The 12440-nt window shown below is 39.0% G+C and overlaps 1 protein-coding gene and 1 non-coding gene across 7 annotated transcripts in view; both read left to right on the forward strand.

The window, feature by feature from the left end:
- LRRC28 (leucine rich repeat containing 28) overlaps positions 1-12017 on the forward strand; it is an 83348-nt gene extending 71331 nt beyond the window's left edge. For all 6 annotated transcript variants that reach the window (XM_011357280.2, XM_023528986.1, XM_023528985.1 and 3 more), the window contains 2 exons: positions 766-925; positions 9351-12017. In XM_011357280.2, the coding sequence (XP_011355582.1) occupies positions 766-925; positions 9351-9423 (233 nt within the window). In that variant the 3' untranslated portion in view covers positions 9424-12017. The remainder of the gene's footprint in view (positions 1-765; positions 926-9350) is intronic.
- Positions 6311-6431, forward strand: LOC111738083. The gene has a single exon (XR_002779674.1). It is a non-coding gene; the product is annotated as a small nucleolar RNA SNORA28 (small nucleolar RNA).
- Positions 12018-12440: the final 423 nt, after the last annotated feature.

The raw sequence follows: 12440 nt of genomic DNA on the forward strand, positions 1-12440 counted from the left end.
GTTCTAATGGTTATTGATAAGTCTGGACAGATATAAAAAGGGATAAGATAATTCGTATTTCCTTCCCAAAGACGAGTCAGTGACGTTTAGGCTTCACGTCATCTAACCATTTCCCTGTACTGCATCGTTACCGTCAGCAGCAAACCCAGTCTATATTTGAGCTCACGATCGCCAGGGCCCCTGTGTAGCCCAGACTAAGCTGAGGATGAGGCACCCTGTTTCACTTAGACAGCCCGGGGGAGTGAGACAGGGGAAAGCTCGCTTTCACTGTTTCTCATTTTCTTTCATTGCTTTGTTTCCTCTCTCTGTTCTTTCCAGTAGGTAAAGTTTAGCCTGATGGATCCTAAATGCCCAGTAGATTTAGCAAGAACTTAGCGGAAGTTCGTGTGGGTCTCCAGTCCCAGTTCCTCTTTATTCTCTGTCTGTCACAGACGTTTACGAACCCTTTCTGGGTAGATTCATGCCCTTTGCATCTTTGTTCTTAAAGAGTATTTGGTCTTATTCTTTCCTGGTCTCTACCTCAGGACAGCTTCTGGTTGCCCTTAGAGAAGTAGATTTAGGTTTTCTCTTAGTATTAAAAATGTAAAAAAATCTTTCATTTTTAAATAAGGTTACATTTTTATTTAATGCCTCTCAGCTAACAGAATTTTCAACATGCAGTACTTTCATTGAACTGACTTGGTACCAAAGAAAAATATTTAAAGAAACCCGGTTTAAAGAAATTGAATTTTTTTCATTCGTGCATGATTTTCTCTTGTGTTCCAGATTTGAACTTCTTGTCTCCGATCTCATTACCCAGAAGTCTCCTGGAGCTGCTGCACTGCCCCCTGGGGCACTGTCACCGGTGTAGCGAGCCCATGTTTACGATCGTCTACCCCAAGCTCTTCCCCTTGAGAGAGACGCCGATGGCAGGGCTGCACCAGGGGTAACCACGCCCGCGTGGGCACCAGGCTGCACCTGGGGAGGGCTGGCGGGGCAGGGAGGGCGGAGGACACGCCTGGGCCTCCTGCCATGTCAGCAGCTCTGCAGGGGCCCCGGGGTCCTTCCTGAGCTACAGTGCGGTGAAACAAACGCGCATTTCCAGCGTCGTGGGAAAACTGGACTTCATCACTTTATGGTCGTATACAGAACAGTTTGATCGCATATGCTGTTTCGTAGCTCGTTCTTTGTAGGAGTGTTTTCCTGCTGCTCCCATAGTCTCAATAGTCTTTAGGCCATAAGGAACGTCCGCATCTATTCCATAATGGGACCTGTCCAGCCCTTCTGTTTAATCGGCGTTGCCGAACTGCGAGTGTGTGTGTTTCTGTTTTGAATTTCTAACCCTCCTGGACGGCGTTCCCCTGCCACTCTGTTTCCTGGCACGATGCCTTGAATTCGCTGAGAATGTTCACTGAGTGAAAAACCCCAGACTGGTAGTTTAAAAAAAGAATACCAGACAATTAAAAATAGGCCATCAAATGAAAAATCCCCCATTAGCACAACCACAGCGTATAGATTTTCTAAATTTAAGATTTTCTAAGTTTCCGTTTTTCAAAGTTAAAAACAAAAATACAATAATGCCTCACTTATCCATCAAATGTGGTATTTCGGGTTAGTGAATCTTCCAGATAACTCGTTGACTCTATCCAACACGGAGAAGCGTTTCCTTTGTAATCATTTTTGTAGCAGGAGAGTGAGTGTAGGCAGGGTGCCGAACCCCTCTGAGCCTCGAAATGGGACAGAACAGCCTGCTCGGCGGGCCATCGTGAGACTTAGCAGATGAGGAGGGCAGACATCTAGCACACAGTGGGTGTTCAGCAGTGATAGTTACCTTCCATCTCTGTTCCCGCTCTAGCCCGAGACTGCGTGTATATTCTTCTTACCCTAAAAAATCCTATTTTGCTGTACTTCTTCCTGTTTTAACTTTCTATAGTTTTAGTATTTCCTTGTTTACCGTGTCCGTCTGCAGAAGACCTCCTAACATCTGCTTCTCCTAATCCTAGGTGATCAGACCTCCAAATTTAGTAGAATTCCATTTAAATTAGAGTTAAAAGGACTGAGTCAGAGTCCGAGACTATTACCACACGAGTAAAATTAACTAATGAAATATTCACATCCGCTAGAAGCAGCGGCACATAGCGGTCAAGTGCACAGACCTCGATCATGACTCCTCCACAGGGATACCTTGGACAAGTTACTTGACTTCTCCGAGCTTCATCTTTTCATCAGTAAAATGAGCATAATAATAATATCTGTTTAATAAGGTCATTGTGAGGATTAAGTGAGATCATTCATGGAAAGAGCCCAGGATGGTACCCGGCATGTAATAAATACCAAGTAATTGTTAACTATTATCTATTTCTGTAGCTCAAAGACTTTTTAAAATTTCTTTTGGGGGGAGGGGGTTGTTTTTAGGAAACGATCTTCATATTTGCAGTATATCACCATAGGACTAATTCATTAAACTGTAGTAAAGTCCTAATGCATTGTTATTACATAATTTCTTATAGAAAATGTTTCCTTACCGAAAACATGAAAATGAAAACAATTCAGTATGGTCAGGACGCTGTTAGTAGCTGATAAAATTCTAAACACCTATTTAAAAAGACAAACTTTCCTTTTATCATGGTAATTCATTTGTGAAAGTTAAGTAGGGCCTTCAAATGAAGTCATCTTTGTGTTACCTTTATATGGAGTTTGGAGAGTTAGTGTTTGCATATTCCATTTACTGCTACTTATTTCTCTGCTACAGCCTAGAAATTCAGTGCAAATAATCTTATGTTGTTTCAGAGTGTAAATATAACAGTATTAGTTTAATAAAATGCATGTATCAAGTACATGGAACTTAGACAATACCCTTTTGTTGAGCGAAGCCACAAGCGCTTGTATTTGTAGCAAAGATGAAATGCCAGGATAGAAACATGGCTTTCTGTGGTGAGTTAATGCTCGGGTCTGAAATTGAGTTTGTGGCTTTCATTTGGTCCACCAGCCTTTGCTCCTTCCCATGTTGCTATGGAGATTGTATTAAAAGCATTGACTTCAGTTTCTACCATAGTCTTTAAAGGACTTTTTTTGGTAACTGAAAACCAAATACTTGAATCTCAGTAGCTTATTGCTGGAAATAAAATCAATAGTTTTATGTGATAAACTCTAAAAGGTCTTGATAATATTATTAAATTTTCTAATATATTTAGTTAAATTTGCATTGCTTGTCATAAAATAATACGTTGTATCAGCCAGTATCTAAATTAATGTGGACATCTGGCATTATTTTAAATGAACATATTGAATATTCTTTTAAAATACCAAGTCCCATACAAGTGTTAGTTCCAACCTAAATTTAATACAGAGTGAGTAAAAAGAAATTACAGTATTTTTGCATAAACAATAAGTACCCAAACCTTCAAATATCAACAGTAGAGAAGAATGGCTGGTATATTCATGACTTTTGATCCTTGTAGACATCGCAGATTTTTATTCCCCAAACTTACTGTTCTTATATGAAAATGGAGAACATCAACTTAGGGGATTATTTGTTTAGTATGGCAACATGTCTCCGCCTTTTCCCACACATGTGTGGTTCTCACAGGTCCTTGCTTTCCCAGGGGGAAAATCAGGCTACCTAGGGTTTTTCAGGAGCGTTGTATTAGTTGGCTAGGATGGCCACAACAAAATAACCACAATGCTGGGTAACAAACAACAGAAGTTCCTTGTCTCAGAGCCCCGAAGCCTGGGAGTCTGAGATCCAGGTGTTGGCAGGGTCGGCTCCTTCCGAGGCTGTGAGGGCAGGACTCGTCCCAGGCCTCTCTCCTTGCCTTATAGATGGCCATCCTCCCCCCTCCCCTCTTCCCATCACCCTCCCTCCGTGTACGCCTGTCTCTGTGTTGAAATCTCCCCTTTTTATAAGGACACCGGTGATGCTGCATTAGGGCCTACCCGAACGACCTCACCCTAACTTAACAAAATACACCTGCAGTGATCCTGATTCCAAATAGGCCACTGTCATGTTGCCTCACGTGGCAGTGAATGTAAGTACATGCGTGTGCACACAAGCTCTCCAGCCTTTTCTTATAAGGGCACTAATCCCATCGCGAAGGCCCCGTTCTCGTGACGCCACGTAAACCTCATCATCTCCCAAAGGCCTCATCCCCAGATCCCATCACATCGGAGGGTAGCAAATCGAGGGGGCGGGGCACACAGTTCACTTCAAAGCAGTCACATTCTAAGGTACTGGACCTTAGGACTTCAATATATGAATTCGGGGCAATACAATTCAAGCTATAACGGTCTTCTAAAAATTCGTGTCCTCACATGCAAAATAAATTCACCTCATCCAACACCCGCCAAATCCTAACCCATTCTAGTATCAACTCTGAAGTTCAAAATCTCATCTTAAATATCTTAAATATCTATATCAGGTCTGGGTAAAACTTGGGCATAGTTCTTCCTGGGGCAGAATTCCTTTCTAGCTGTGAACCTGTGAAAGCGGACAGGTTATCTGCTTCCAGTATATAACAGTGGAATGGGCATTTTCTCCCATCCTGTAATTTGCCTTTTTCCTGTGTTGATTGTTTTCTTTGCTGTTCAGACGCTTTCTGGTTTGACATAGTCCCACATATCTATTTTTGCTTCTGTTGCTTGTGCTTTTGGTGTCATATCTAAGAAATCACTGCTAAGACCACTGTCAAGAAGTTTTCTCTCTATATTTTCTTCTAGGAGTTTTATAGTCTCAGGTCTTATGTTGAAGTCTTAACTTGTTTCTGAGTTGATATTTCGTATGGTGTAGGATACAGGTTCAAGTTCATTCTTTGCAATGTCGATTTCTCATTTTCCCAACACCATTTGTGGAAGAGACTGTCTTTTTCCCACTGTGTATTCTTGACTTCCGTGTGGAAGATCAGTTGCCTGTATATGTGTGAGTTCATTTCTAGGCTCTCTATTTTGTTCCATTGGTCTATAGATCTGTCTTTAGGCCAGTACCATACTGCTTTGATTCATGTAGCTTTATAATATCTTTTTAATATTTTACAATATTCTTCAGTAGGTTTAAGCAAATTATTAACTATTTCTTCCTCATTGTATCACTCAACAATTAAGTATTAACCATCGGCTGTGGGCCAGACTCTGTACTAAGTGTTGGGGATTCAGCTATGACTAAAACACCTGATACTTCTTTTCCCATATATATCTTACTCCTAAATTTCTAGGGCCTGGACAGATCAAGTACAGAAGCAAGTATGTAATATTTAAGCCTCTGGTTCTGCACACGGAATAATCCCATAAGATACAGTTACTATTAACATAAATGTAACTAGCAGATGCAATATATTTCTAGATGAATCTCCAGTAAGTTAATACTACACAGACTTGGGAGTTTTATCAGCTCAGCTCTGTCTAATAAACACTGTTTGTCTTTTGGCTTGAGTTTCTGCATGAGTCAAGGATATGCTTTTTGTTTCTAATCAGGAAACACTTTTGCAAAGAAATAGCACATTTCTGATGATGTTCATAGGCTCCAATATGTGCCAACAATATTGTGATTTATTTTTTTTAGGATAGTGGTATTTCTGTATTTTAAAAGTAGGCTGAAATGCTCTTTCTTCTGCCTTGCCTATAAATACGCTCAGATTCCGAAGCAACAAATGTCATGTCTGATGTTCTTTGTAAATTTCGCAGCACCTCCTTCCTTACTGCGGAGTTTATTGCTCAAAGTATGTCCCCTAAAACAATCGTGTCTCTGGTGTCACAGTTCTGGAATTTTAAGGACCCTAACTAACACAAATCCATTTTTTTTTTTAATTTCTTATTTTTTTTAATTAATCAATTAATTTGTTACGGTGACACTTTAGCAGTAAGGCATATACCTGTTTACATTGAGTGTTCACCTCCCATAGTTAGATTTCTTTCTGTCACCACATATTTGACCCCCTTTACCTTGTCTACCTCCTCCCCCGACCCCACAGATCCATTCTTAAGGCAGTAGACTTGTTGCTGTACCCGTGACAACTTAGATAATTAATGCAACAGGCAGATACAATATGCTATTAGAAAAGTCTCCCAAAAGTAAATAGTACACATCCGCAGACTTGGGATTGCTTTGTAGCACGAATAGGAGCCCGCCGGTCACCCTGCCTGGCCCCTTAAGCATGCATCCTGAGCTCATGATGACCCCACGGGCATCACGCTTCAGTGAGTAAAAATCCCACATCTCTGTGCAGTTGGATGCTTTTGCTTAGACCTTTATTTTGAAAAATTAAATGGTTGTGGTATGAAATGTATCACTTCTGTGAGTGATTTTTCACCTAATATGATTATCTTTTTAAAAATTGGAGAGTTTACTGTGGCAGATGATCAAAACTGTCTGACACAATTTGAGCTTGCGATAGCAAGAAAGTTGAACCTCTTCCAATGTTCTCTTCCATGAGACAAGCCGTCATATAGACTTAAACAGCAAAGAAGAAGAAAAAAAAGAAAAAAAATCTGGAGAGTATAGTTAGCCGATCCTCAAAAACGCACCTGCCATTTGAGAGCCTTTTGTGTCAGTTTCTTTTCTGTTGTGATTTATACAGATACGTACATTCTGGCGTAGCAAATGATCTAACCAACTTTCATTTTTTTTAAAAAATGAAGGCGATACAAAGTACCTAATAACTTAAAATGTACACAGTTTCACGACTTAAAAAAATATCAAAAGTAATGCCGCCTTTCTATTTTCTTACGAGTGTAATTTGGAAAGCAGCAGGTTTGAATTTTGATCGAGTCAAATTTACCCATTTTAATTTACAGGTAGTGTTTTTTGTGTCCTAAGAGATCTTTACCTACCCCAAAGTCCTCAATATGTTCTCCCGTGTTCTCTGTTTTGTTCCGTTGATCATTGTCTCTCAGTTAATCCCAAACTGCCTGGATTATTGTAATGATATATCAGGTAAAGTGATCCTTTTCTTTTCTTTCAAGATTGTTTTAACTGTTCTCGGGCCTCTACTTTTCTAGATAATTTTTAGAATAAGCTTGTCTTTGTCTCCAAAAATCCTCGTGATGGGTTTTGATAAAAATTGCATTCAATCTATAGATCAGTTTGGAGAGACTTGACGTCTTTACTTCATCAGGTCTTCCAGTGCATGGGCATAGTCTGTCTCTCTGTTTATTTAGGTATTCTTTTATTTTTTTCATCAGCATTTAATTATTTTCAGTTATTTTCCTTAAATGTTTTATGAGGTTTATACGCAAGTATTTCACTTTCTTTGCATGAGTATAAATTCTTATATTTTTAAATTTCATTTCCACGTGTTCGTTGTTATTATATGGAAATGTAGTTGAGTTTTAAGTTTTGATTTTATGTACTCGTAACCTTGCTGAACTTGCGTAAGAGTCTGGGAGTGTTTTCTGTAGAATCCTTGGCATTTTCTGTGTGGACAACCATGTCATGCCATTTGAAAGTAGGAATAGTTTTAGTTCTTCCTTTCCAATCTGTATGGTTTTTATTTCTTTTTCTTGCCTTATCGCAGTGGTTAGAACTTGCAGTACTATGTTAGGTAAAGTGGTGAGAGTGGACATCACTGTAAAGTATGATGTAAGCAAAGTTTTTTTGTAGATGCTGTTTATCAGATTGAGAAACATCCCCTCTATTTCTAGTTTGCTGAGAGTTTTAGCATGAATGGATATTGTATTTTGTCAAGTGCTTTTTCCGAGTCCATTGATACCATACAAATTTTTCTTCATTAACTTGTTGATATGGTGGATGACATTGATTTTCAAATATTGAATCAGACATAAAGGCCCAGAATAACTGCCGCTTGATCATGATGTGTAGTTCATTTAATACATTTCTATACTTCATTTGTTAATACTTTGTTGAAGATTTTTATATCTGTGTCCATGAGAGATATTGGTCCATAGTTTTATGATTTTGTACTATGTCTGGCTTTAGAGTCAGAGTAATACCGGCCTTATAAAATAAGATGGGAAGTGTTCCTTCCCTCCGATTTTTCTGAAAGAGATTGTGTAAAAATTCCTCTCTGTTCTTTCAATGTTTGATAAAATTTCCCAGTGAAAGCACTGTACCCAGAGAGTTCTTTTTTTAATTACATATATTATTCCTTTTATAGTTCTAGGACTATTCAGGTTGGTTATTTCACGTTGGGTGAGTTTCGGTAGTTCATAGTTTTCAAGGAATTTGTCTCTTTCTTCTCAGTTCACAAATTTTTGAGTATAAAGTTTTTCATAGTATTCCTTTATCTCTTTGTATTGGCTGCATGATCTGTAGTGATATCACTTGTTTCATTTCTTATATTAATTTGTCTTTACCTTTGTCAGTCTTGCTAAAAATTTATCAGTTTTATTGGTCTTCTTAACCCTAGTGAAACTTTCAATTTTATTGGTTTCTCCTCTTGATTATTTTTTTCCTTCCGCTTGCTTTTCTCTATTGCTCTTTTTTTAGGTTTTTGGGATAGAAATTTAGATTATCGATTTGAGACCTCTTCTAACAAAAACACTTCCTATAAAATGCTGTCTCAGCATTGCTTTACTACGTGTCAACATTTTTGATTAGTTGTAATGTTCATTCCCGTTTAGTTCATGTAAGTTTTTAAATTCTTTGAGTCTGCCTCTTTAACCCATGGGAAAGTAGTCGTTTGACACATGGGTCAAAGAAGGTCAAAGAACTGTGTTGTTAACTTTTCACATTTGAAATTTTCCCCTTTGTTATTGAATTTTAGTTTGATTCCATAGTGGACAAAGAACATACTTTATGCTTTTGATTTGCTTTAGACTTAAATTACTCTTTATTCTCCAACTTCCTGGTGGAAACTTAGGTTATTGATTTTAGAGCATTCTAGAAAACACATGTGTTTAATGCTATAAATTTCCCTTTAGGTACTGCTTTTGCTGGGAAGAAGACCCTCAATCTCTTATTACTCAAATTCTGAAACTGACTCTCTGAGCAATCCCTGTGAATATATTTGCAGGATAAATTCCTTAAAATTATATTTTCTGAGTTCTCTGATATATTTGTGTCTTAGCTAAAGTGGTGATATTTTCTGTTACATGATTTTTATAGTGCCTTTCTAATTCCATCGTTGCACTGTTGGTTCTAGTAAGCAGAATTCAGACCGTGACATGGAAAAAGCTTGTTTTTCCTTAGCTGCTAACTGAGGGATGTTATGTCCTCTGAAAACTGCTAATAAAATGAGCACACACATAACCTCACCTGAGTCCAGGGCTCAGTCGTAAAAGAGAATTTGCATTTCTGGTGTGTGCTTTGTTGGGGTGCCTAATCTTTTATTCGAACAAAGAAAAAAGACTGTCTCTGCTGGAAAGAACCCTGACATTAATCTCGAACTCAGAGTCCTTCTCGCCCTTTCTTCCCCTCCCAGGAGGACGACTGTCAGCTTTGTGGCTTACTGCTGCTCCACCCAGTGTCTGCAGACCTTTGACCTACTCAGCTGATGAACACTCGAGAGCCTGGGGAGTGCTGGCAGCTTGGCATTGCAGTTGCCTGCATGTCACACACTGCGAGGCAGAGGGACAAGACAGTCCAGCCAGGCCAAATAGGCCCCTGCATCCTGTCCTGTCAAATGCGGGGGACTGCAGAACTCGACGGCAGTGTCATGATCGAGCGTCAGAGCTGAAATGCCTTCACCCTCCCCAAGCTGGAATACATCCTCCCCCAGATTAAGGACACTTTGTCGTCTGTGTGTTTCTTTTTATGCAAGTGTCTCATACACAAACTATTTAGCTTGATTGTGCCTCCCCAAATCTAATTTAAAGCAACTTTCAGTTCCCTCAAGAACTATAATTTGATAATATAGCCAAATTAACTTTGAACACGCATACCTTCAATAATACTTCTAACATCCTCCTCGCTCTCTTTCTCCAGAGAATAATTTTCCCTAGAGGTTATTCTCCATGTTTTTAACGAATTTCAGCAAACCCCAGGGCCTCAATAGTATTGAATATTGGGGGGCCAGGGTGTTCCTGAGTTAGCCACAAAAGTTCTGCAGGGGTCTTAGCATACCCCCCCTGGAGAATTACAATCTCGTTTATAAGTTTGCAACATATTAAGATACTTTTGTGAGGGATTTTAAAAATAAAAATGTAGATTATAGATGAAACAATGCTCTTATTTTGAAAGACTTTACAGAAAAATAATTTTTGATTTCCCAATAAGATTTTTTCAATATATATATATATATGAGAAGAATTTGAAGAATATTTGAGACTTCAAAAGATCTGATCCTTTTCTTTCTAGATCCAAACATGTTCTGGCTATGAGAAAGGAGGAGAAAAAAACACATCAAAACATGACCTCCAGCGTTTCTTGTTTTGGGGTTTATGATTACATTTGTAATGACTTTGAACTATATCTGCGACATGTGAAAAACAGGCTTCATCTGCTGCTGCTGTTAGTTTTTAGCAGGTTGGTTCTGAGTCCAGCTGTGTACATTTAATTAAATACCTGGGTACATTAGATTATCTTCATTTCGACCCTGGATTTCTTATGTACTTAACACCCTGTTATCCAGATACTACTGAGAAAATCCGGGAAGAGCAGGTCCAAGTTCAGCCTTGGACTGTTGCAAAAAGACCATAAATGGGAAGTCTGTGAGATTACATCCTGACAGAAGAAATGCTCCTCACGGGGGAGTCACATACTTGTTCTTCCTTTGAAAAGATGGCATTTGAATGTTGCTTCGCTGCCAGATGTTCATCTGGTGGCTGTGAAGTGATTCCATTTTTTAAAACAATTTTCATTCTACAGTGTTTTTTTTTTCTAAGGCAGGACGAAAGGGGGACCAAGAAGGTTTACTTGGTAGGAAAATTATTTTCAAAAAATTTCAGACTCGTCGACAATTTGGTTTATGGAACTTTATTAGCTGCCCTAAATCTGTAATGGAAGGGCTCTCTCTCATCGTGCTAAAAATCCCGCAGAGCTGCTGACAAACGTGTGGTCTTTTCAGTCACACCACCCGCGGCCCAGAAAGGAGACTCTCCGCGTAGAGTGAAGGCAGAACATTCCATATGTTCCAGCTGCATTCTCCCTGTCCTTACTTTCTCCTGTCCTTTTCATAACGTGGCCTGTTCAGCCTTCAAAGGCTTCCAGTATAATAGGAACTGAAGATCCATCTCAAAATATAACATGTCTTTCATCCTTTAGAATAATGGAAGTTTTAGCGTAACCTCTACCCGTGTATGAGTTGGCAGGTGAAAAAGGCGGCATGAACCTTCCTTCACCAATGCGACGCAGGCCTAAGTGGCCGCTGCCTGTCACTGAAATGACAGTAAGTGTATCGTGGCATCTTTCACCCTCTAGAATCATTGGTCTTTAAAGGGAGCCATGAAATGCGCCAATCCTGATATTCGGGATTCTCATTGAGAGGTAATACTGTTGTTTTAACTCGTTTGAAATTTTACAAAGACACAAAACAACCCGAGCATCCTCTCTGCTCCTGTCGAAAACAGTATGCGTCGAACACCAGCAGTGGGCAACCTTGGCGCGGTCTCAACCTTGACGCCCGGTACAGCACCCAGCTTAATTGATGACAAATAGAATTTATAATTTGGCCTCCCTGGTGCTGTTCATTATAAAAACATTTTTTACTGGGTTCACCGATGTCATTCTTAACCTTTTGATATTATAAAAGAATGTCGGAGTCCAGGAGAAATTTGCCTCTATGCTGTGTATTTGAATTGTGTGCAGAATTTGCAGAAAATTCTAAAGTCATTATGTTTTCTTGAGCAACGATTATACTATGTGGAGAAATATTTCATGCAATTATAGTAATGCAAAAAAAAGTTACTTGGAAATAGAGTCTGTTCAGGTAAGTCGATAGATGTGGGTAATGGTAAGTTTTAAAATTCAGAATACTTTGTTGGGCAAGGGCCTCCCGATGACATAGTGTAAAGGGGCCCATTTTAAGTGACTTGCTATCAGTGTTAACTTCAAAATGCCTAATTGTTATCATACCAAAATCTTCAATTACATGACATTGTGTAGATGAAATGTTGCATCTTCAATGAATAAAATATATATTTTGAACACACTTAGAATTTTTTTTAAATGGTCAACACACAAAAGAGCCCTGGCTGGTGGAAGATGCACTCTGGTTAATCGACAAGAGATGAACGCCTTTGCTGCCTGGCCCTCCTCTTCCGGAAAAGTGAGGTATGTTTAAACATTTTTGGTCAATGTACTCAACACTGAAACCTTTTCACATTCTGGCTTGTCTGACTGGTTTAATGTACGTCTCGCTTTTCTTGCACATTACGAATTAAAATGTTTACTAAGAAAAAAAGCCTTTACTACCAGTTGGCTTCTGAGGCTTTGCATATAGTTTTCCCTAAAATTCAGACCAATTTTGTAATCCCTGGAGACCTCCAAAGCGAGTTTTAAAAGTTGTTAATAGTAAAATTAGGAGTCTGTTTCCTATACTGAAAAATCGGACATTTTTATCTTTACTGTAAAA

Source organism: Pteropus vampyrus, unplaced genomic scaffold (genome assembly GCF_000151845.1).
Source record: "Pteropus vampyrus isolate Shadow unplaced genomic scaffold, Pvam_2.0 Scaffold34, whole genome shotgun sequence".
NCBI lineage: Eukaryota > Metazoa > Chordata > Mammalia > Chiroptera > Pteropodidae > Pteropus > Pteropus vampyrus.